Genomic DNA, 19,754 nt, shown 5'->3' on the forward strand with positions numbered 1-19,754 from the left:
GGGCTGGAGTGCATGCTAGGCCTGCAGGAGCCATGGGCTCAACTTGCCAGCGAGGCTAGATTGGGTACCAAAGTTAGCTGCCTTCAGGGGACCCCGTCTCTAAAAGGTGTCAACCAGCTTCATCATGAACGGCAGTTATCCTGATTGTCTTTAGGGAACAACGCTACCTTTCATATTTTAAGGTTTTCTCTTAAAATTAGGGTGACTGTTAAGGATTAAAAGAGTACTTACAGGGGGCAGGAGCGATAGCACAGCGGGTAGGGCATTTGCCTTGCACGCGGCCAACCCGGGTTCGATCCCCAGCATCCCATATGGTCCCCCAAGCACCGCCAGGAGTAATTCCTGAGTGCAAAGCCAGGAGTAACCCCTGAGTATCGCTGGGTGTGACCCCCCCAAAAAAAAAGAGTACTTACAGGATTTTAGTTGGGAAAAATGACCTAATACGTCTAAAAACACTAGCATCATGTAATACATGTGTTCATGAGCACTTTTACTATTACTCTAACAATGCCAGTGGCAGTTATACACATCAATATAATAAGCCCAAATTAGGAGTCAGAAATGTGTTGTGACAATGAGGTTATCAAAAGTCACAGATATTGGGGCTGGAGTGATAGCACAGCGGGTAGGGCGTTTGCCTTGCACACGGCTGACCCAGGTTCGATTCCCAGCATCCCATATGGTCCCCTGAGCACAGCCAGGGGTAATTCCTGAGTGTAGAGCCAGGAGTGACCCCTGAGCATCGCTGGGTGTGACCCAAAAAGCAAAAAAAAAAAACAACAACAACAACAAAAACCCCACACAAAAAAAGTCACAGATATTGTTTATACCTTTCTCGCCCTTTGTGCTGTCTTCCTCCTTTCTCTTCTATGTATGTGTGTTGGGGAGGGGCAAGGGGCCACATCTGCTGTACTCTGCACTAGGAATCATTCCTGGCAGTGCTTAGGGACCATACCGGATGCCAGGGAGTGAATCTGGGTTGGCAAGTACAAGACAAACTCTACCCACTGTGCTGTCTCCCCAGTCCTGTGCACCTGCTGTACTCACTGCTTACCCCTGGCTCGACATTCAGGGACCACTCCTGGTGTGGTTCGGGGGAACATAGGCCTAACTGGGGATCAAACATGGGTTGGCTGGATGCAAAGCAAGTGCCTCTTCCTCCTTTTCTATTCTCTTTCCCTTCCTCTGCTTCCCCTTCTGTTCCTGAAGGTTTAGACCTATATCTGATAGGCTACCAGTTGTCCTAGTTTGCTTTTTTGATGGGGGAGGGGTCCACATCTGCAGTGCTCAGGGGACCACAGGGCATGCCGGGGAGCAAACCCTGGTAGGCTGCGTGCGAGGCAAGTGCCTTACTTGCTGTTCCATCACTCTGGCCCCATCCTAGTTTACTTTGAGCCGGAGGGGTCCTCAGGCTGGATTGTGGCAACAGAACCAGGAGAGCCTCTTGCAAAGCAGGGGCAGTGGGTATTCCCGACATGGCATCACCCCCATGTTTCTTAGTGCTCTGGAGCCTGAAACTACGAAGCCTGCTCAGCCCAGGAGCACAGGGCCGGTGACTTAAGGCTGCTGATGAAGAAAGCAGGAACTGCTGGTCCTCCTTGCAGACGTATTCAGGACACAGCAAAGCTGATGGGGGCAACTCAGCGGTAGTCTTGGGAGGTGAGGACAAGTTGATTTTTTTTTTCTTTTTGGGTTGCACAGGGGTTACTCCTGGCTCTGCACTTAGGAATTATTCCTGGCGGTGCTCGGGGGACCCGATGGGATGCTGGGAATTGAACCCGGGTCTGCCATATGCAAGGCAAACTGTGCTATCGCTCCAGCCCCGGTGAGGGCAAGTTGAAACGACGATCACGGGCTGAGGAAAACACGATTCCAGGGCCCGGACAGCCTAGAACTCGGATGACTACGTTCTTTCCTGGGCAAATTTCACTCCGCTTGCTCTTGGGCTGACTTTCCATTAGAAAATGTTGAATGGTGGTGAGACATAAGTCTTAGCAGCGTGACTTCCTACGTGGCGAGGTCGGTGGAGTGCATTCATGCTGGTGTGCGGCCACTCTCCAGAACCATGACCGTGTGACGCCGTGGGCTGTGGTTTCATCTCGTAAAACTGAAACTGTCTCCACTTGACAACAACTCCTGGCCCTGCCCCGGCCCAGCAACCACCATTCTACTTTCAGTCTCTGAATTTGACTGTCCCGGGACCTCTTAGGAAGAAGGTCTGAGCGGAACCGTGCGCTTACTTAGCTTTCTGTTGTGAGCTTACTAGATCTTTTTTTGTTCATCGCTTTGTCTGTGTGTGTGGTGTGTGTGTGGGGGGGGGATGGTTTTGTTTTTTGTTGTTTTGGTCACACCTGACAGGGCTCGGGAGGAGTTCAGAGGTGCTCAGGGGACCATGTGGTGCTGAAGATTAAACCCTGGGCTCCCATATGCAAAGCATATGCTCCAGCCCTCTGAGCCATCCGTGCCCTAGAACTTGTTTTAATGACTTAGAATTAGAAATGGAGAGTTCATGACGGACCCAGATCTCATTTCTTTTTGCTTCTCTTTACCAAGAGCTGTGGACATAGGTGTTTCGTCTTTGTACTCCCTAACTCAGTGATTCCCAGTCATTTTACCTGAGGGCTTCTAAATATAGCGTCACGATCCCCACCCCAGATCAATGAAATCAGAAGGGCCCCCAGGAGGTCACTCAGTGATAGAACACCTGACATGGGGCCGGAGCGATAGTACAGCGGGGAGGGCATTTGCCCTTGCGGCTGACCCGGGTTCGATCCCCGGCACCCCATATGGTCCCCTGAGCACCACCAGGAGTGATTTCTGAGTGCAGAGCCAGGAGTGACCCCTGAGCATCGCTGGGTATTACCCAAAAGGCCAAAAAAAAAAAAAAAAACAAAAACACAACTGACATGTAGGCGTAGTTCTGTGAGTTTGATCCCAGCACTGCCTTGCCGGACCTGCTGCTGTGGTGCCACAACATACAAGAGCAAATGAGCACTGAGACCAAGTATGTGTCCCCAGACATAGCAACTGTTAATGCGAAGGGAAAGAAAAAGCCAGAATCAGGGCTGGCAAGAGCACATCGGGTAGAGCATTTGCTTTGCATGCAGACAACCCGGGTTCAATTCCCAACATTCCATAAGGTCCCCCAAGCACCGCCAGAAGTAATTCCTGAGTGCATGAGCCAGGAGTGACCCCAGTGCATCGCTGGGAGTGACTCAAAAAGCAAAAAAAAAGAAAGAAAGAAAAAGAAAAGAAAAGACAAGAGAAAAGAAATAGCCAGAATCTCTATAAGTGGAGGCGACCCTTCGAGAAGACCCCCCGGGTGTTTCTCATATGCAGCAAAGGTGACCACTGTGATCTCAGTGGAGGAACAACTGAAATCATTATAGTGAAGACGCCAAAGAATTTAGGGGCCAAGATAAGACAGGGCTGAGGCCCATCTTGAACGTGGCCGACCTGGTTTCAATCCGCAGCACCACATACAGTCTCCAGGATGTGGGTATAAGTGATCCCGAGCACAGAGCCCAGAGCAAGTCCTGAGTACCACAACAAAACAAGGGCTTCGGGTGACTGAAGACAGCGTTTCCCAGCCTTTTCCCAGCGGCGGTCCCTTTCCATCCTCGACGCCTTCCTATGGCCTCCTGGTCTCATGCAGTGGCTCCCCGTCGACAGGATTTTCACCTGTGGCCTCCACTGGAATATTCTCGAGACTTTCTGAGCTTCTTAGGAAGATTAATTAGGAATTGATTACTTGCATCTTAAAAGAATTACTGACTTTATTTTGTTTTGTTTTGTTTTGTTTTGTTTGCTTTTTGGGTCACACCCAGCGATGCTCAGGGGTTACTCCTGGCTTTGCACTCAGGAATTACTCCTGGCGGTGCTTGGGGGACCATATGGGATGCCAGGGATCAAACCCGGGTCGGCCGCATGCAAGGAAAACACCCTACCCGCTGTGCTATCGCTCTGGCCCCAGAATTAGTGACTTTATAAAATCTTGTTTGAATAATAGTTCCTTTGAGCTCCTAAGTATTGATTTTGACAGGTCAGTAGTCAGCCAGGGTTCTTGGGTGACTGAAGTGGATCCCACTGCGTGGGTCACTGTCCATTTAAGGTGACTCGGAAAGGACAAAGAAAGATTTGAGTTGGCACTGGAAAAACAGCCTGTGTTATGAAAACAAGTATCTAAACATTCCATTAGAAAACACGAAACCCCCACGCTTCAGTGCCACGACAGCTGCAGCTTCTTGAGCGCCGAGAAACGCCAATCACTTACTTTCACTGCCGCTTCACACCGGCCAGCGGGGCCGTGCACTGTTATTTCCACTTCACCAAGGAGGAAGAAGCTGATCACTTAATCACCAATGCAATCAAGTTCTAGTCTTTCTTAATTTTTTTTCCAGAACAGAGCTTATTTATTTAATTTTTCAAAACGATCACCCTATGAGTTACCAAGTTGTTCCTAAGAGTTATTTCAGACATCAAATGTTCCAACACCAAGCCCATCACCAGTGCAGTCCTCTCTCCTCCAATGTCTCCAGTTTTCCACCCGGCACCCCAGCCTGCGGGTCCCTTGCAGGCACATTCAAATTTTACCTCTTATTGTTTATTACAACACAAAGGCACAGTTTGTTACAGTTCTGGCCCTCAGGTCTTTCTGGTTCTTTCCCTCAAACCACATTTTCCCCCAAGTCTCCTCTTTGAACTAGTTACTCCCTGACAGCTGCTAGGCCCGATGTGTTTGGGTGAATTTGTCTAGTGAAAAGAACCTGCCTTGGGGTCCTGGAGCAATAACACAGCGGGGAGAGCGTTTACTTTGCACACGGCTAACCCAGATTCTACCCTGGGCACCCCCATCTGGTCCCTCAAGACTGCCAGGACTAATCCCTGAGCACAGAGCCAGGAGTAAGCCCTGAGTGCTGCCGAGAGTGGCCCCAAAACAAAACAAAAAAACTGGCCTTGTAAACATGAGGCTGTGAGTTTGATCCCTGGTGCCACCCGCATATGCCAGGCACAGTATGGGACACTGTAGGTTGCAACAGTTGATCTGGAAGGCACGGTCGGGTGGATGTGAGCTCTGCCTCTTAAAATGAACAGCTCGGGGGCTGGAGCAATAGCACAGCGGGTAGGGCGTTTGCCTTGCACGCGGCCGGCCCGGGTTCGAATCCCAGCATCCCATATGGTACCCCGAGCACCGCCAGGAGTAATTCCTGAGTGCATGAGCCAGGAGTAATCCCTGTGCATCGCTGGGTGTGACCCAAAAACCAAAATAAATAAAAAAATAAAATAAAATGAACAGCTCTGTGTGTGTGTTTGTGTGTGCATGTGTGTGCGTGCGTGTGTCGTGCATGCATGTGTGCGTGCATGTGTCATGCGTGCAAGTGTGCATGGTGTGTGTGTGTGTGTGTGTGTGTGAGAGAGAGAGAGAGAGAGAGAGAGAGACGGCCCTACCTCCACACACCTGTGTTTGAACACTGCAGTGGCCACACCAGAATGTTCGTGAGCCCCCTAGAGTAAAGCCGCGGGAAAGAGCACATGCGGAGGCGCGGCCACTCAGGCAGGTGATCCCCTGCTGACCCCTCAGCCACAGGAGAAAGGCAGGAAGGGAGAGAGTGTGTGCAGGAAGGTCGCTATTTCCTCTCATGGCTCCTTGGCATGTGGGGGTTCTGCCTCTGCCCTGAGAGGCCTGTCTTGTTTCATCGCTTCAGCCCCTCGGGGCCAGAGCTGGGGGGTGCTGATGGGGGGGTGGAGTAGAGCCTCCAGACGCTCTGTTAGGGTGCCCTGACCTAAGACTGCATCATGATCTGGGCCCACCATTTTTTTAAAAATAAGTTTTATTGGATCACCGTGAGATACACTTTCAAACTTGCATGATTATGTCTCAGTCTTACAATGCTCGAGCAACCATCCCTCCACCAGTGTACATTTCCCACCACCGTTGTTCCCAGTGTCCCACCCGCCACCCCCACCCCGTCCCACTCCCTGCCTCTGTGGCAGGTACAGTCCTTCTTACTCTCTGATTTGGAGCATTATGATTTGCAGTACAGATACTAAGAGGCCATCACGTTTGGTCCTTTCAACACATCTCCCATCCCGGACGATCCCTCCAACCATCCTTTACTTAGCGGTTCCTTCTCCATCCCAACTGCCTTTTCCCCCAGCACATGGGGCTGGCTTCCAAACCAAGGCATGATCCTCCCGTGGGCCCACAATTTATGGCGGGGAAGACCCTGGGGCTCGGGAGATAGCTGGCCTTGTCCTCGTTCCAGCTCTAAGAACTGGCTCGCTTATCTCTCAGTCTGACACCCCAGAAACCCCTGAGCCCCCCCCCGGCCCCCGCTGCCCTGTCTGCCAGTTTGGCCCCAGTCCCGGTGGCCTCCTCCCTCCGTCCCCAAGAGATCACACCCCACAGACCATCTGATGCAATTTCTTTTTATTCGAAGGGGGACAGTAGGCCTGGCGTGGCCCGGGCTGGGGTTGGGGGATGGGGTGGGTGCAGGGGTGCGGGTCGGGGAGCCGAGAGGCCAGCCTAGAAGGTGCAGCTGCTCTCCACGAAGCGGCGACACTTCATGACGCGCAGGTAGGTCTCGGCCTTGTGCAGGTCCTTCTTGAAGCAGGACAGCAGCCCGTAGTTCTTGAGCAGGGCCTCGTCGCCGCGCAGGTTGGTGTCGAACTTGTCATAGGTCTGCCTGAGGATCTGCCCGGGACGGGGGCTGCCATCCTCCAGCTCCTGCCCAGCGGGAGGGAGAGGAGGAGGGGCCGAGTCCTGGGGAGCTGTCTCCCTGCCCCCCCTCCACCGCCGCCCCCTCCCAGAGCTCTGAGAAAGGCTGGCCGACCCCCCGCCACCCCCCGCCCAGGTCCAGGTTGGCTCTCCAGGGGGGGAGGGGGCCCCACGGCCTGCCCACCCGCATCAGGGCCTGGATGCCCTCCTCCAGGTCCTTGAGCTTCTCATAGAAGCGGTCGGAGGTGCCAAAGGCCAGGCTGTTGGTGAAGATGCGGCCGAGGAACTGCACGGGCCCCAGCCAGGACTGGATCAGCAGCAGCGAGAAGCGGAGCAGCTCCATGTCCTGTGGACGGCAGGAGGCCAGGGGCAGTGGGCGGTCCCCGCAAAAGGGGCGACCCTCTTAGGAAGCCGGGGTCCTTGGTCCCCCCCACTCACGGATCTTTGCTGGGCTTCGTCCTTGCCCGTGGGGGCCGGGATGGTCTCCGAGAAGCAGAAGGCGGCCTGGGCGTTCTGGATGGAGTATCTCTGACCCTCGGGGATGTAGGCTCGTTCCTGGGGACCAACACCCCTTTACGGGCAAGCCCCCCTCCCGGGCTCCCCGCCTGGCTCCCCGGGGCCCTGTGTCCCTCCCCTGCCCCTCTCGGCGAGCACCCGAACGGGCACTTACGAACTCCTTGTAGGTGTCGGCCGCCAGCTGGTGCAGGTGCTGGGCCCGGAGCACAGCGTTGGCAAACAGGCTGGACAAGGGCATGGCCGGGAAGGCGGCCACCTCCTGAGGCCACGGCAGGCAGAGCAGAGTGCAAGCCAGGAGCACAGAGGTGCGCAGGCCTGCGGGGAGACAGGGGCGGGCTGCTGGGGAGTGGAGGGTCAGGCTGAGCGACCCGTCTGCCCCCCGCCCCGGAGCATCCCGCGTCGCCGGTCACAGAGAGCTGAGGGGAACTGCCCCTCCCTCTGCAGCCCCCCGTCACCCCTGCATCACCCGGAAGGGCTGAGGGGCGCTTACCTGCAGCCATCGCAGCAAGGTGAGCTGTCCACGGGGCCCTGGGTGGCTCGGGAGCTGGGTCCTGGGATGCTGGAAATGGTCCCTTGCGGGGCCCGTTTTATACCCTGGCCCCTCCCTGCCCCCCTCCGTCCCCTGCCATGTCCCCGCTACATTTATGCACGGGGACCACTGCTGATGGGTAATTCAGAGCCTCCTCCCACTCATCTGCCCTCTGCCGAGCTCCCCCAGGCTCGTCCCCTCCCCTCTGTCCTCAGCGCTATGGCCTGGCTGGCCGCGCTCTGGGGGAGAGACCACCTCATTCACCTTCTCTTAAAGGGGCATCTGGGCCCAGCGGTGCTCTGGTAGGGTGGCCAGTGAGGGCTGAGGCTCCCAGGGGCAAAGGGCCTGCACGGGAGGCATGGCCTTGCTCCTTGGACGGTCACACGGATGCTAATGACGAGGCAGAAATCCCAGGACCAACACGATTCCTCCCGCGTCCTGAGACTCGGGGTGCAGCACCCCAAAGGACATGCCATTCAGTTATCGTCATCTCTTTAGCACTTTCCTAGAGCGTGTCAGGTTATAAGAACATCTAAGGCCCAGCAGTGGCTCTGAGCGGCGTTTTTCAACTGGGGCCAAATGACTCCCTATGGGTCCCCAGGATATTCCAACGGGACAATGGGTAAAAACTGCACAAAAGTGTGTGTGTGGAGGGGGCCTTGGTGCAAGACGATGGGGCCACAGAAGGAAGTAAGAAATGAAGAAAACAGAGGAGTGACCAAGAGAAGAGTCAGGAAAAGTTTGAGGAAACACTGGCTTCGAGCACTTGCCTTGAGAATATTTGGTCATGGGTTTGAACCCCTGGTGTCTCACATACAGAAATGCACTCCTGGCAGCCCAAGCTGTCTGCATTCCCCAGGGCCATGAGTGGTTTCCAGCTGCATGAGCCCCTCAACCATAACTTGTGTTCCTCAACTGTGAGGGTGAACCCTAGAGGCCGGGAGCAAGCACCCCGATGAAAGGAGTATGAGACCACAGTGAGCGCCTCCACCCCACCTGTGACACACACCTCGGCTAACAACAACGTGTGACCTCCAGGCCGCCACACCAGCCAGGACATGCTGAGCGGGAGAGGCTGCTAAGGCATCAACTAAACACTAAGTGTTTTAAAGAAGCACAGAGTAAAGCACAGAGCGCGTCTAGGCTGCCGTGTGGCAGGGGTTAGAGCCAACCCATTTGCCGGAGGAGGAGATGCACCCCTCCTTGCTGAGACGCCCCCACCCCCAACTCTTCCCTGCACTTCCTTGTTTGCGTCCAGAGGTGGGGGTCACCCCCACACCCTCCATCGCCTCTTTGCTCCCGATCGGACTCAGCACTGGCTCAGCTACTGGGTGTTTGGGGATCCTGTGAGGGTCCTGTAGCGTTGGGGGTAGGAGGAGAGGAGCCTTTCTGAGCACCTTGGGGAGCCAGGTGTGCGAGACCCCTTCCTACCCTGAGACTCGAGGCGAGTGGGCTGTTTGCCCATGGCCACTCAGCCCGGGTGGCAGCTGCCCTCTGTCTATGCAGGGGCCTGGGGAAGACAGGGGACTCCTGACCCAAGGCAGGGAGCAGGTCCCCACTCGGGAGAGGATCAGTGGAGGTGGATTTGAATGAAGGCACCATTCTGAACCCCCGGAGAAGGCCCACAGGTTCCAAGAAAAGTGCCCCCAACCCTCCTAGTGTGAATGAAGCAGCCACATCACCCCCACGCTCACGGCCCCATCACCCCCATGCCTGTGACCCCAAAGCACCCCCATATCTGTGACTCTACATCGCCCTCAATCTGTGACGCCCACACCTCCCCACATCTGTGACCCGCACATTATATCTGTGACTTCCTTATCTGTGTCCCCCCACGTTACCCCCACATCTGTGACCCCCACCCCCGTGTCGGTGTCACCCGTCTCTGTGACCCTCACATCCGTGTCCACGTCTCAGCCTTTTCAATTCCTGTCTCTCCTCAGAGCCGAGAGTTGGCCCGAGGGTTCTCACTCGAGGAAGGGCCTTGGAGAAGAGGGGTGCCGTGTGCTGGGGGTGCACCCGCAGCGGGCCATTCCCCAGGGAGTCGGACCTGCGGACCCCGCTGCGGTCAGAAGGTGGGGGTCTTCCTGGGGAGTAGCCTCAGCTGGAAGCCCCCCTTCTCGCCTGCCTGACAGGAGCGGACTCTGAGGCTGGGCTCTTTCTTCTGTTAGCTCACACTGTCCCCGAGCTGCTTCTGTGTTTAGCTTGGGAGGTCAGCATGGGGAGGGGCTTGGGTAGAGCCCACATGTCCCTCGCGTGTGTGAGGTGCAAGGTCCTGGGTTCCATCCCCGGCAGTGCCAAAGAGGGAAGAAGAAAAAAAAAACAATATATTTTTTTCCAGAGCCCACCCCCATGGTGCAGAGCTGACAGATAGGTGCACGGCAGGCCCCTGGGTGCAGGGGAGCACGGGGGCTGCTTTGGCTGGGGACAGGGCTCACCGCGCCCCTGTGAGTCCCCTCCCTGCCTCCTTCTCACACTCCCTTTTGCATGCTAGAAGGGAGTCCACTCTGGCCCTGGCCCGGCGGCCCGACCGTGCCCACCTGGGCCTGGCAGGCTGATCTGGACGAGCCCACAAAGCTGGGGCCCTTCAGCGGGAACGCAGGCAGGAGCCGAGGGCCAAGACCCATGGTGAAATAAACTGAGCCAACAGCTCTGCCTTACGAAAGGTGCCGGGGAGGACGGGGCTGGAACCCGGGGGAGAGGCTGGCAGGGATGGGGAACTCGCGGCAGGCCCTGTCCCGGGCCCAAGAACTCTCGGAGCCTCTGCCCAGAGGGCCTAGGGGGTGGGAGGATGCGCTGGCTGGAGAGGGCGGATGCAGGAACAGAGAGAAAATAACACTCCCGGGCTCGGAGGGACAGGGTGGCACAGGGCTTGCTCTACGCGCAGCTCCCCCCGGCTCCATCCCGGTCACCCCTGAGCATTGCTGGGTGTGGACTTCCCCCCCCAAAGCCCACAAGCTGGGGATCAGGGGGTGAGCTTCGGCAGCGGGAGCACATCAGGTACCCCCGGGAAAGGTCTGCATGCTGCCGGGGCAGCGCCCCCACACCCAAATAAAAAGTCAGACAACATACAGGGCCTGGGAGGCGGCTGCAATGGTCCAAGCCCCCTCATGGGGAAGACCACCACTGACCACCCCTGCAGCCCCCGGCCCCTGGCACTGCTGGCTGTCACCCCTATAAATCTCAATAAAGTAATAGATCATGTGCCAGACAATAACGCGCAGAGGAATGTTCCAAGCTCGTCAGTGAACACACGAATAGTGTTAACGAGAGAGGGAGGGAAGGTGACTGGCAGACACGGATGCCCAGAGCATGCCAACGCGCGCTGACTCTCGGACATGGAGAGCGCCCAGGCCCTGGTGGACCTCCCAGGGGGCGAGAGAGGATGGCAGGCCCAAGGAAAAAAAGACATCTTTTATTATTATTATTTTTATTATTAGTATTATTAATTATTGAATTGCATTTCTGTATTTTAACAAACTCGGCTCTGAATTCCGAACGCCACTAGTTCCTGTTTGCTCTCTGGGGAGCTCTGAAACTCCCAGGACAGGCTTTGGGGTCGGGGAGGGCAGCTGAGGGGACAGGTGGTGGGTCGTTGGTGTTTGCCAATGAATGGAGAGCCAGCCTTCGGGCAAGAGTGAGCCTGAGTGCCAAACCCCACCTCCCACACCCCAGACACCTGCGAAAGGAGATCCCCGAACTCACACAGTTATTTTGGGGGATCCACACCCAGTGGTGCTTCCTCCTGGCCCTGTTCTCAGGAATCCTGGCAGCCTCCGGGGACCATATGGGATGCAGGGGATGGAACTCAGGTCAGGCTTGTTCTAGGCTAGGGATCGTCCCCCTATACCATCATCAGGCACAGCTTTTCGGTTTGTTTTTCTCTTTCCTCCCATTCTGCCGGCAGAACACCCCCACCCTCGGGGAGAGCCGCCCGGCTGAGCAACACCTGCGGCAGGGGGGCCGGAAATGAAGCTTGGATGGAGGAGGAAGCAGCCTGGGCCCCAGGGACCTGCTGGACTCCCCCAGTGGGCAGTGGGGCATGTGCCCACCCAGGGGCCTCCGAGTTGCTGCCTGGGGGAGGGCGGGCCCACCGGTGTTCTTGACTTGAGGGGGCCTCCAAGGCAGGATTGCGGGACTGGGAACAACGGTGGTGGGGGAGGTAGGACACCCCCCTACCTCCAGCCTGTTTGGTCCCGCTGCTCCACAGTGTCTAAGGGGACAGCTGTGGTGCTGCGGAAGGATGCTGGGTGTGGGCCTGGGCACAGCTGCCAGCCGTGGGTTCCTCTCCCTGCTCGTAAAGGAGCTCAGGCGACCGGCGGGCCAGCGCTTCAGGGCTTAAAGACACTGTGGGGACACGGCTCGTACTGGACTGTGTTTGGGGTCACAACACACAGTTCCGAGGCTGTATCCTGCCGGTGTGGGGGGTGGTGCAGAGGCAAATCCAGAGACCCAGAGGGTCTCATCAGCATCCGCCCCCCACCTGTGATGAGTCCCATCTTGCAGAGAAGACCACCAGGATGAGGCTGACTCCAGCCCCACTGTTGTTCCCTAGCCCAAGTTAGTTCTGGTCACCCAGAAGACTGACACAACAACGCCCTTATTAGTGCCGCCCCTCCAACAGAGAGACGGGCCGGGTGGGCTTCTCAGCAGGAAGTCAGTGGCGGCGGGACGCGTCTGAGGAAAACCTGCTCTCTGGAGGTGTTCAGCGTTTTGGGGGTAAGCCCAGCCGTGGTGGGGAGACCCTCTGGGAGGAGAAGTGAAGACTTCCCTCCCCCGCCCCCTGCCCGGCTCAGGGTCCCTGGTGGAGCAGAAGGACAGAATTAGTGCCGCTATGCAAAGCAGCAGGCACAGGGCTGCTCAGGGGAGGTCAAAACAGGCTGGGGCGGGGGGGGGGGTGCTCGGGCAGCTGACAGGGAAGGGGCGTTTCTTCCTGGAGGAGACTGAAATCCCAGCCCGAACCCCCACCTTTCCGGGGGGTCGCACCCTGAGTGCTGCCGAGGCGGGTGGGCCGCCCCCTGCGGGCAGGGCCAGACCACCCGTCCTCAGCCACGTGGTGTTTGGGGGTTCCCGTGTGTGCACAGGAAGCCAGCAGAACCTGGTTTGAGTGTGGATGTTAATTGCCCCTGCTGGGAGTGGCTTCCAGAAGCCCCCCAGAGGCCAGCTTGCCCTCATTCGCAGGACCCCACAGGGACCCTGTGACTGTTGGGGGCTTCTAGGTTGAGGCTAAGGACCCCTGACCTCAGCCCAGTCCCCCTCTTTGGAGTCTTCTCTTTTTTTTGGTTTAGATTTGGGGCTACCCCCGCTGTCCTCGGGGGGCCATGCAGCCCTGGGGATCAGCCCTGAGCCGCGGGCATGTGCTCAGCCTGCTGCTCCCAGCCTTCGTCTTTGCAATCCTGCTTCCGTGGCCCTGGGTCAAAGGAAAAACAAGCCCCAGAAGTAATCTGCTTCCAGGCTGCATGTGGGGCAGGAAGAGTGTGAGTGTGTGTGTGTGTGTGTGTGTGTGTGTGTGTGTGTGTGTGTGTGTGTGCACATGCGTGCGCGATAGAAGCGAAGGAAGCCCTGCCTTCAGGGAGCTTTGAGTTTAACTGATGGACAAGTCAGCCCAGAAAAGCATGAGTCAGGAGGAACAGAGACGGTTCAGACAGACAGGACCTCGGGGGCTGGAGCGATAGCACAGCGGGTAGGGCGTTTGCCTTGCACGCGGCCGACCCGGGTTCGATCCCCGGCATCCCATATGGTCCCCCAAGCACCGCCAGGAGTAATTCCTGAGTGCAGGGCCGGGAGGAACCCCTGAGCATCGCTGGGTGTAACCCAAAAAGCAGAAAAAAAAAAAACCAGACAGACAGGACCTGGGCACTCTGGGAGGCCTTCCTGGAGATGGAGGACTTGGAGGATGGCAGGATTGGAATGGGTGGGGGAGCACAGGCTCTTTTGGGCTGAGACCACTGCCCACCATAGAGCAGTACTCGGGTGCGGCTGGTTGGCGGAGGTGAGCGCCCGTCTGCTCACAAGGGCAGACTTTCCTCCTTGGCTCTGGCCCGGCTAAGGCCAGAGGGGCCTGGAGTGGCCCAGGCTGCCGCGCCTAGCCCTGCCCGTGAGCCCACAGGTGCGCACGTGTGTCTGCCCAGACAGGCCCTCTCCTCACCTGATGGCACGGGCCTGTGTGTGATTTCCCAAGACACACCGTTTATTCCGTGGGAGAGAGAAGGGGAGAAGCGCCACGTGGCCAGGCCCGTGTGCCACGTCCCTGGCTGGTCCCACACAAGTCTCTGCCCTCCCCACCCCAACGCTGCACCCCACAAGGCTGCGTCCAGTCTGTCCCCAGAGAGTTCGGCCACGCTTGCTGCTGCCTTCGCCTTCGGCCCTTGGCTGAGAGTCCAGACAGGCCCTGGGTGGGCGGGTCCAGACTGGCACAGCTGGCGGGGGGGGGGGCTGAATCGGGGCGGCGGGGGGCAGCGGGTGGGCGGCCCGGGCGTCAGGTGGCTCTGCCGTGGTCAGCGGGGGCCCAACGGGGGGCCCAGCTTGGGGGGCTGCGCTTCACTCCTGGCCGGGGTGCTCACCCACGGACCACTTCACCTCTCCCGTCCGCAGGGTCACGATGTCCTCGTAGGTAGTCGCCTGGTCAATATTCAGGCCCTGGAGACAGGGGAGGGAGTTCAGATTGGCCACGCCCCAGCCACCCCAGGACTCAGGGTGGGGTCCTCAGAGCCGGGTGAGGGGGGGGTGCGGAGCGCGGGCCCTGGTCCTCACCTCATAGGTGTGGTCTTCTTCCATGCCAGACTTGCCGTCATCCTGGCGGGGCAAAGGCGGGAGACGGAGGGTTAGCTGGGCACACTGCCCTGGGGTGGGGGTCAGGGGTCAGGGGTCAGGGGTCAGACGGGCAGGGCTGGAACAGCGGAGCGAAAGGAGTGATTGGATGACTGAGCCATGGAGGCCGGCCCCAGGGCTGGGGAGAGGAGCCCCTGGCCCCCTCACCTTGTCCAGCAGCAGGAAGATGGGCACGACAATCAGGACGATGATGAGCAGCGTCTGAATCATGATGATCCCGTCTTTCAGCATGTTCCTCCGCCTCATCTGGGCCACGGTGCTGAACCCTGGGGTGGGGGGCGGGGCAGTGAGCGGGCTGGAAGGGGAACGAGGCAGGGACTTGCGACCCCCACCCCCCCGACCCTCCCTGGCTGGAGGGGTTCTCCGCACCCATGACGAGCAGCTCCGTGCCGCAGCCCCAGTGCAACTCGGTGACTTCGTGCATCCTGTTGTCCAGGCACGTCTGCTGGCAGTAGTAGACGCCGTTGTCCTGGTAGCGGATGTTCTCGATGGTGAGGATATAGACGGAGCCGTTCTGGCTCTTTTTATCGCTCTTGATGAAGTGGTCCCCCACCGGCACCGGCTTGAGCTCCTGGCCCCCCTCCGGCTTCCAGAACCACGTCACAGTTTCCGACTCATCTCTCACATTCACGTAGCATTTGATCTCCACCTTGGAGCTGCGTTTCTTGGCCACAAAGCGTGGCTGCTGCCATATCCGGGAACAAGGGCTTCCTGCGGGCACCAAGGCCAGGATTGGAAGGACGCACCCACTGCCAGCCTGCACCCCCGCTCCGGTCTCAGCCCCCAGCACTGGCCTCACTCCTGGGACGGTCGCCAGGCAGAGGTGTGGGGAGCCGAGCCTTGTGAGAGGCCACAGGCCAGACCACAGGCCAGACGCCTCCACTCGAGTTGCTTTTCCCTGAGAAGGTTCTGGAGTCTCCCCCTGCCTGTTCAGCTGCCTTGGCCCGTGCTGAGGCTCCTTCCTCGCCCTGCCCTGCCCTGTGCCCTCTCGGGCTCCCCCAGAAACTAAGACCAGACCCTTCACTGGCCACTGCGGCTCTTCCCCTCCCCTGTTCCCCACCACCCAATATTCTCCCTCTCCCTGCTGCTCCGCTGCCCCCTCTTCTCTGGACCCCCTTTCTCAGCCTGGCACCCTCCCGCCCACCCGTGGGGTTCCCAGAGAAGGGCCCCGATGCATCTGAGTCCCCAAACTTCCGGGCCCAACCCCCACAGCTGGGCAGAGGTGGGTCCAGCCCCTCGGCGGTGGTGGACGGGGCATGAGGTCTAAAGCGAAGGCAGCTGGTGAGTGCGGAGACCTGGAGATGGGTGGGGTGACCCGCCCCCGGCTTGGACATCACCACCCTTGACCCCAGAAACTGCCCACCTTTGGGGTTCCCGTACAAGTCTTCTATTTGCTTCGCAGGCACCGGCTCACCTGCAGGGGGGAGGAAATAGGCGGGGCGGGTCAGGGCTGGCTGACCCACCCCTGTACACCCGTACCTTCCTCCTCTGGACCACTCGGCCTCCCTGCCCCATATCCGGGACCCCCGGACAGTCCCCTCCAGCCCTGCCTTGGCCCTCGACTCATCAGAGGGTCACCGGGGTGAGACGGGAAGGTCACAGCAGAGAGAGCTGGGCAGGGACCCCCCATCTCTTGGGTCTGGGGACCATTTCTGGAGCATGCAGTTCTGGCGGGGGCGGTCTCCGCAATGTCCCCCTGCTTCATGCAGTGCCCACAGGGGCCGGGGTTGGAGGGGGGGGCGCGCACGGGTCTTCTCTCTTCTCTCACACCCCACACCTGGCTTAGCCTGATGCCCATCGGGCAGGAGAGGGGCGGGGGGCCGCTAAAGGCCCTGCAGCTTATCCCTTGGGGAGTGGCCCCCCAGACCCAGGCCCTTTCCCCCCACCCGGGGCAGCCAGGAGGAGGCAGCGAGAGGAGGAGGAGCAGGAGGAGCAGGCTGGAGGCCTGGGCCTGGGCCCGAAGCCTCGAGAACAGGGCGGGATGCAGGCCCGGCCACTGCGGGGTCCTACCTGACAGCAGCAGCAGCAGCAGCAGTGCCCAGCGGCTGGGCGCCGACGTCGGCTCGGGCTGGGCCATGCTCCCCTGCTCCTTCACTGCCCCCAAGCCCGAGGAGATGCAAGCTCCAGGGGCTAGAGCGGGTGAGTGCTCCACTGCCGCTGCAGCCCGCCCCTCCCGGCCTCTTCCTGCCATGCAAATGGAGGCCCAGGGGAGGCGGGGGAGGGCCGCCCTCCTCAGCTGGGCTCACGCAGGGCCCTCCAGCCTCCCCACCTGCAGCCCCAAGCCCTTAGCCCATGTTGGAGTGTGGCCCCCCTCCCTCCCCCTGTGCAGGCAGGCCCCCCGCAACCTCGAGGCCAGGCCGGACCACAGGACGCCACTCTGCGGGGACAGAGCGGGAAGAGAGCACCGTGGCTCTGGGGCCGGGACAGGCTGAGGGGCCCACGGTGGCTGCCACATGCTCCCTTGTTGGGATAGTCTGCCAAGAGCTGCCGAGGGGGTGGACGGAGGCGGAGAAAAGCCCCCATAGTCGGGAGTCGGGACATTCTCAGGGGTCCGAGGAGCGGAGGCTGCGGGGGTCTCGGGGAGGCTCTTGGGCTTTATCCTGACTGCCAGGAGCTTGTCTGGGCTCCAGGCTGAGGCCCGGCCCTCTGCGGGGGCCCCTGCTAGCTCGGGGGGGTCTGGCCCCCTCGCTCTCTCTGTCCCCTCGATCTCTCTCTCCGTCTGTCCCCAGAGGAAGAGGATGTGAGCTGCCTTCTCTGTCCCCACCTCCTTGCCCCTGCCACCCTGCAGTTTCCCAGCAGCCTGGCTGTTGGTGGGGTTCGGGGCAGGGTGGTCCGCCACTGGCCCTGGCCCACGGGATTGGGGTGGGGGTCACCCGGGGGCTGCACCAGCCTGAGCAGAGCCGAGAAGGGTGAGGATGGGCGGTGAGGTTCCGTCCAGGGAACAGCTCGTCCCGGGCAGACCCAGATGTTCTTGTTGTTTCCAGATGTTCCGATGAAAAAACATGTCAGGGAGACCCGGGAGCGCGCCGGACTCCGATGAAAAAACATTTCCCTGAAAGGTGGCAGATGTTCTGTTCTCAGGACAAACAACCCGGGAATATAAACATCTCCTGAGGTCAGCGAAGGGGGCCCCGGGGCCGCTGGTGCTGGAGGGAGGGGGCTGGCTTTACCCCAGGAATGGGGTAACCCTGGGGGTCTCTTCCTTTAGCGACCCCCCCCAGGCGCTGGAGGCCTGGGCTGGCCTCGGGGCCGGGGAGCCCCCAGCGCTGAAGGACAGTGCTGGGCAGCACTAGGGGGCACTCATGGGTCTGTGGGTGCATGTCTGCTTCCTTGGTGCCCCCACCCCCCGAAACTGGGGAGTTACAGGGTGGGGGGTGGTGGCTGTGTCTGCACGGGCAGGGACGCCGGTGGCGAGGCCTCGGGCTTCATCCCCATTCATGCCGCGGAGGCGGTGAGGGCCCTGACCCCGGCGGGGTGGTGCGTCACGCGGGGCCGCCCTGTTCCCTCGGCGGGGACAAGAGCGCTGAGCTCATCCCGTGGCGCCCGTGCCCTTTCTTTCCCGGAACGGGTGCCTCGTAAGCCTGCACCCACCTCTGCCCACCCCACCGGCCTTTCCAGGAAGGCAGCGTCCAGACGCTGGGCACAAGGGCCAGGGGCAGGAGGGGGCGCAGGAGGCCGGGGTGAGGGCAGCGGGCAAGGCAGTGCCACGCGCCCGCTTGGCTGTGCTGGCTGTGTGGGAACGGGCTGGCTGGAGACTGGCACCCCAATTCGGCGTGCACCCTGGGGGGCGGCCCCGCCACCCCGAGCTGGGACAGGTTGAGGGACACAGGGCGGGGTGTCTGTGGAACGAGGCCTATTGATGACCCTCCTCAGGCCCTCTCGGGCACTGTGGAAGCCCAGGACCCAAGGAGAAGGGGTGCAGGACCCTGAGAAGGACTCGCCCAGCTTTGGGGGGAGATGTCTCTTCCTCAGACAGACTCGCACCCGGGGTCCGCGGGCCAGATTCAGATGTCTCAGCACCTGCCCTGGCTGCGGGACACATGTGGAGCCACCGTGGGGGCCTGGTGGGGGGACAGAGAAGTGAAGGGGGTGCCTGGAGGAGGGGCTGGGAGAGAGGCCAGTGCAGATGGGGGAGGGGCAGCCTTGCTCTGGGCTCAGAGCTGGGCCGTCGCCTGCTCCGGGAGGGGCAAAGCGGGCGGCTGGGCCCTTGGCATCAGGGGCCCCTGCTTCTCCTGCCCCCCCCACGCCCCCCGGCTCCCCGCTTCTCCACGTGGCTCCGACCCCCACCCACCCGCCTGGTGCCTACACACAGAGAGGTAGAAGGGAGAAGGCGTCAGAGCACCGGGGTTTATTATAACAACTGTACAAAGGGGTGCTGCAGCCCACCCATGTCCAGGGGACTGTCCAGGCCGACGAGTGAGGGGTCCAGGGACCGGGCAGGCGGAGGGCAGAGGGCAGGCGCTGCGGAGCGAGGCGGCTGGTGGAAACGCAGGGTGCAAGCAGCGGGGGGGTCTCCCTCCACAGAAGGGCCCAGCCGCAGTGGCGGCTGGGGCAGGGCCATGGGGACACGTTCAGGAGAGGAGGGGGGTCCCCGGGAGCGGGAGAAAGGGGCAGCCAGGCCGGCAGCAGGAGGCGGGAGAGAGGACACACGTGGACACACACGTGTTGTTTTGGAGGTTTTACTGCTTCCTGAGTTTTAATCAAACAGTTCACAAGAAACAAGAAGACACAGAAGAGGAACTAAAGCCACCAGGGAATCAAGTGCGACTCCGGTCACACATGTCACACTTGCACTCACACGCACACACAGGCACAGGCACACACATGCACACACAGGCACACACACACAGACACAGGCACATACATGGGCGTATACACATGCACACACAGGCACACACAGACACACAAACATAGGCGCACACACATGCACACACAGGCACACAAGACACACAGAGGCATACACAGACACTCATACACACAATAGACACAAACACACTCACACAGACACACACAGGCACACACACTCATACATACACTCACACCACACACACCAGACACTCATACACACTCACACACATAGACACTCACACACGCAGGCACACAAGTATGGGGGGCCTGTGCAATGGATACATGCTCCAGCCAGACACCTCAGGGCAGGCT

At 59.6% G+C, this 19,754-nt stretch overlaps 2 protein-coding genes across 2 annotated transcripts; both read right to left on the minus strand.

Moving 5' to 3' along the window:
* Positions 1-6,413: 6,413 nt before the first annotated feature.
* GH1 (growth hormone 1) lies at positions 6,414-7,845 on the minus strand. Its single transcript, XM_012934862.2, has 5 exons — positions 7,725-7,845; positions 7,389-7,549; positions 7,157-7,273; positions 6,903-7,064; positions 6,414-6,727 (listed from the first exon to the last, which is right to left on the minus strand). Exons 1-5 carry the CDS (start codon positions 7,732-7,734, stop codon positions 6,527-6,529), a joined length of 651 nt encoding a protein of 216 aa, XP_012790316.2. The 5' UTR covers positions 7,735-7,845; the 3' UTR covers positions 6,414-6,526.
* Positions 7,846-14,103: 6,258 nt separating this feature from the next.
* CD79B (CD79b molecule) lies at positions 14,104-16,737 on the minus strand. Its single transcript, XM_055133318.1, has 6 exons — positions 16,605-16,737; positions 15,958-16,008; positions 14,964-15,305; positions 14,742-14,860; positions 14,517-14,558; positions 14,104-14,402 (listed from the first exon to the last, which is right to left on the minus strand). The coding sequence occupies exons 1-6, from the start codon at positions 16,669-16,671 to the stop codon at positions 14,304-14,306; spliced, it is 720 nt and encodes a 239-aa protein (XP_054989293.1). The 5' UTR covers positions 16,672-16,737; the 3' UTR covers positions 14,104-14,303.
* Positions 16,738-19,754: the final 3,017 nt, after the last annotated feature.

Source organism: Sorex araneus, chromosome 3, assembly GCF_027595985.1.
Source record: "Sorex araneus isolate mSorAra2 chromosome 3, mSorAra2.pri, whole genome shotgun sequence".
Lineage (NCBI taxonomy): Eukaryota > Metazoa > Chordata > Mammalia > Eulipotyphla > Soricidae > Sorex > Sorex araneus.

What these genes read in the sequence shown, in the direction of transcription:
- GH1 (XM_012934862.2), bottom strand. An exon ending in ACGAAGCCCAGCAAAGATCC is followed by an intron (nt 7,065 to 7,156) that starts GTGAGTGGGGGG and finishes TGCCGTCCACAG; the next exon opens with GACATGGAGCTGCTCCGCTT. An exon ending in GCATCCAGGCCCTGATGCGG is followed by an intron (nt 6,728 to 6,902) that starts GTGGGCAGGCCG and finishes CCCGCTGGGCAG; the next exon opens with GAGCTGGAGGATGGCAGCCC.
- CD79B (XM_055133318.1), bottom strand. Translation starts at nt 16,671, where the DNA reads ATGGCCCAGCCCGAGCCGACGTCGGCGCCCAGCCGCTGGGCACTGCTG. An exon ending in GCTGCTGCTGCTGCTGTCAG is followed by an intron (nt 16,009 to 16,604) that starts GTAGGACCCCGC and finishes TCCCCCCTGCAG; the next exon opens with GTGAGCCGGTGCCTGCGAAG. An exon ending in AAGAAGACCACACCTATGAG is followed by an intron (nt 14,403 to 14,516) that starts GTGAGGACCAGG and finishes CCCTGTCTCCAG; the next exon opens with GGCCTGAATATTGACCAGGC.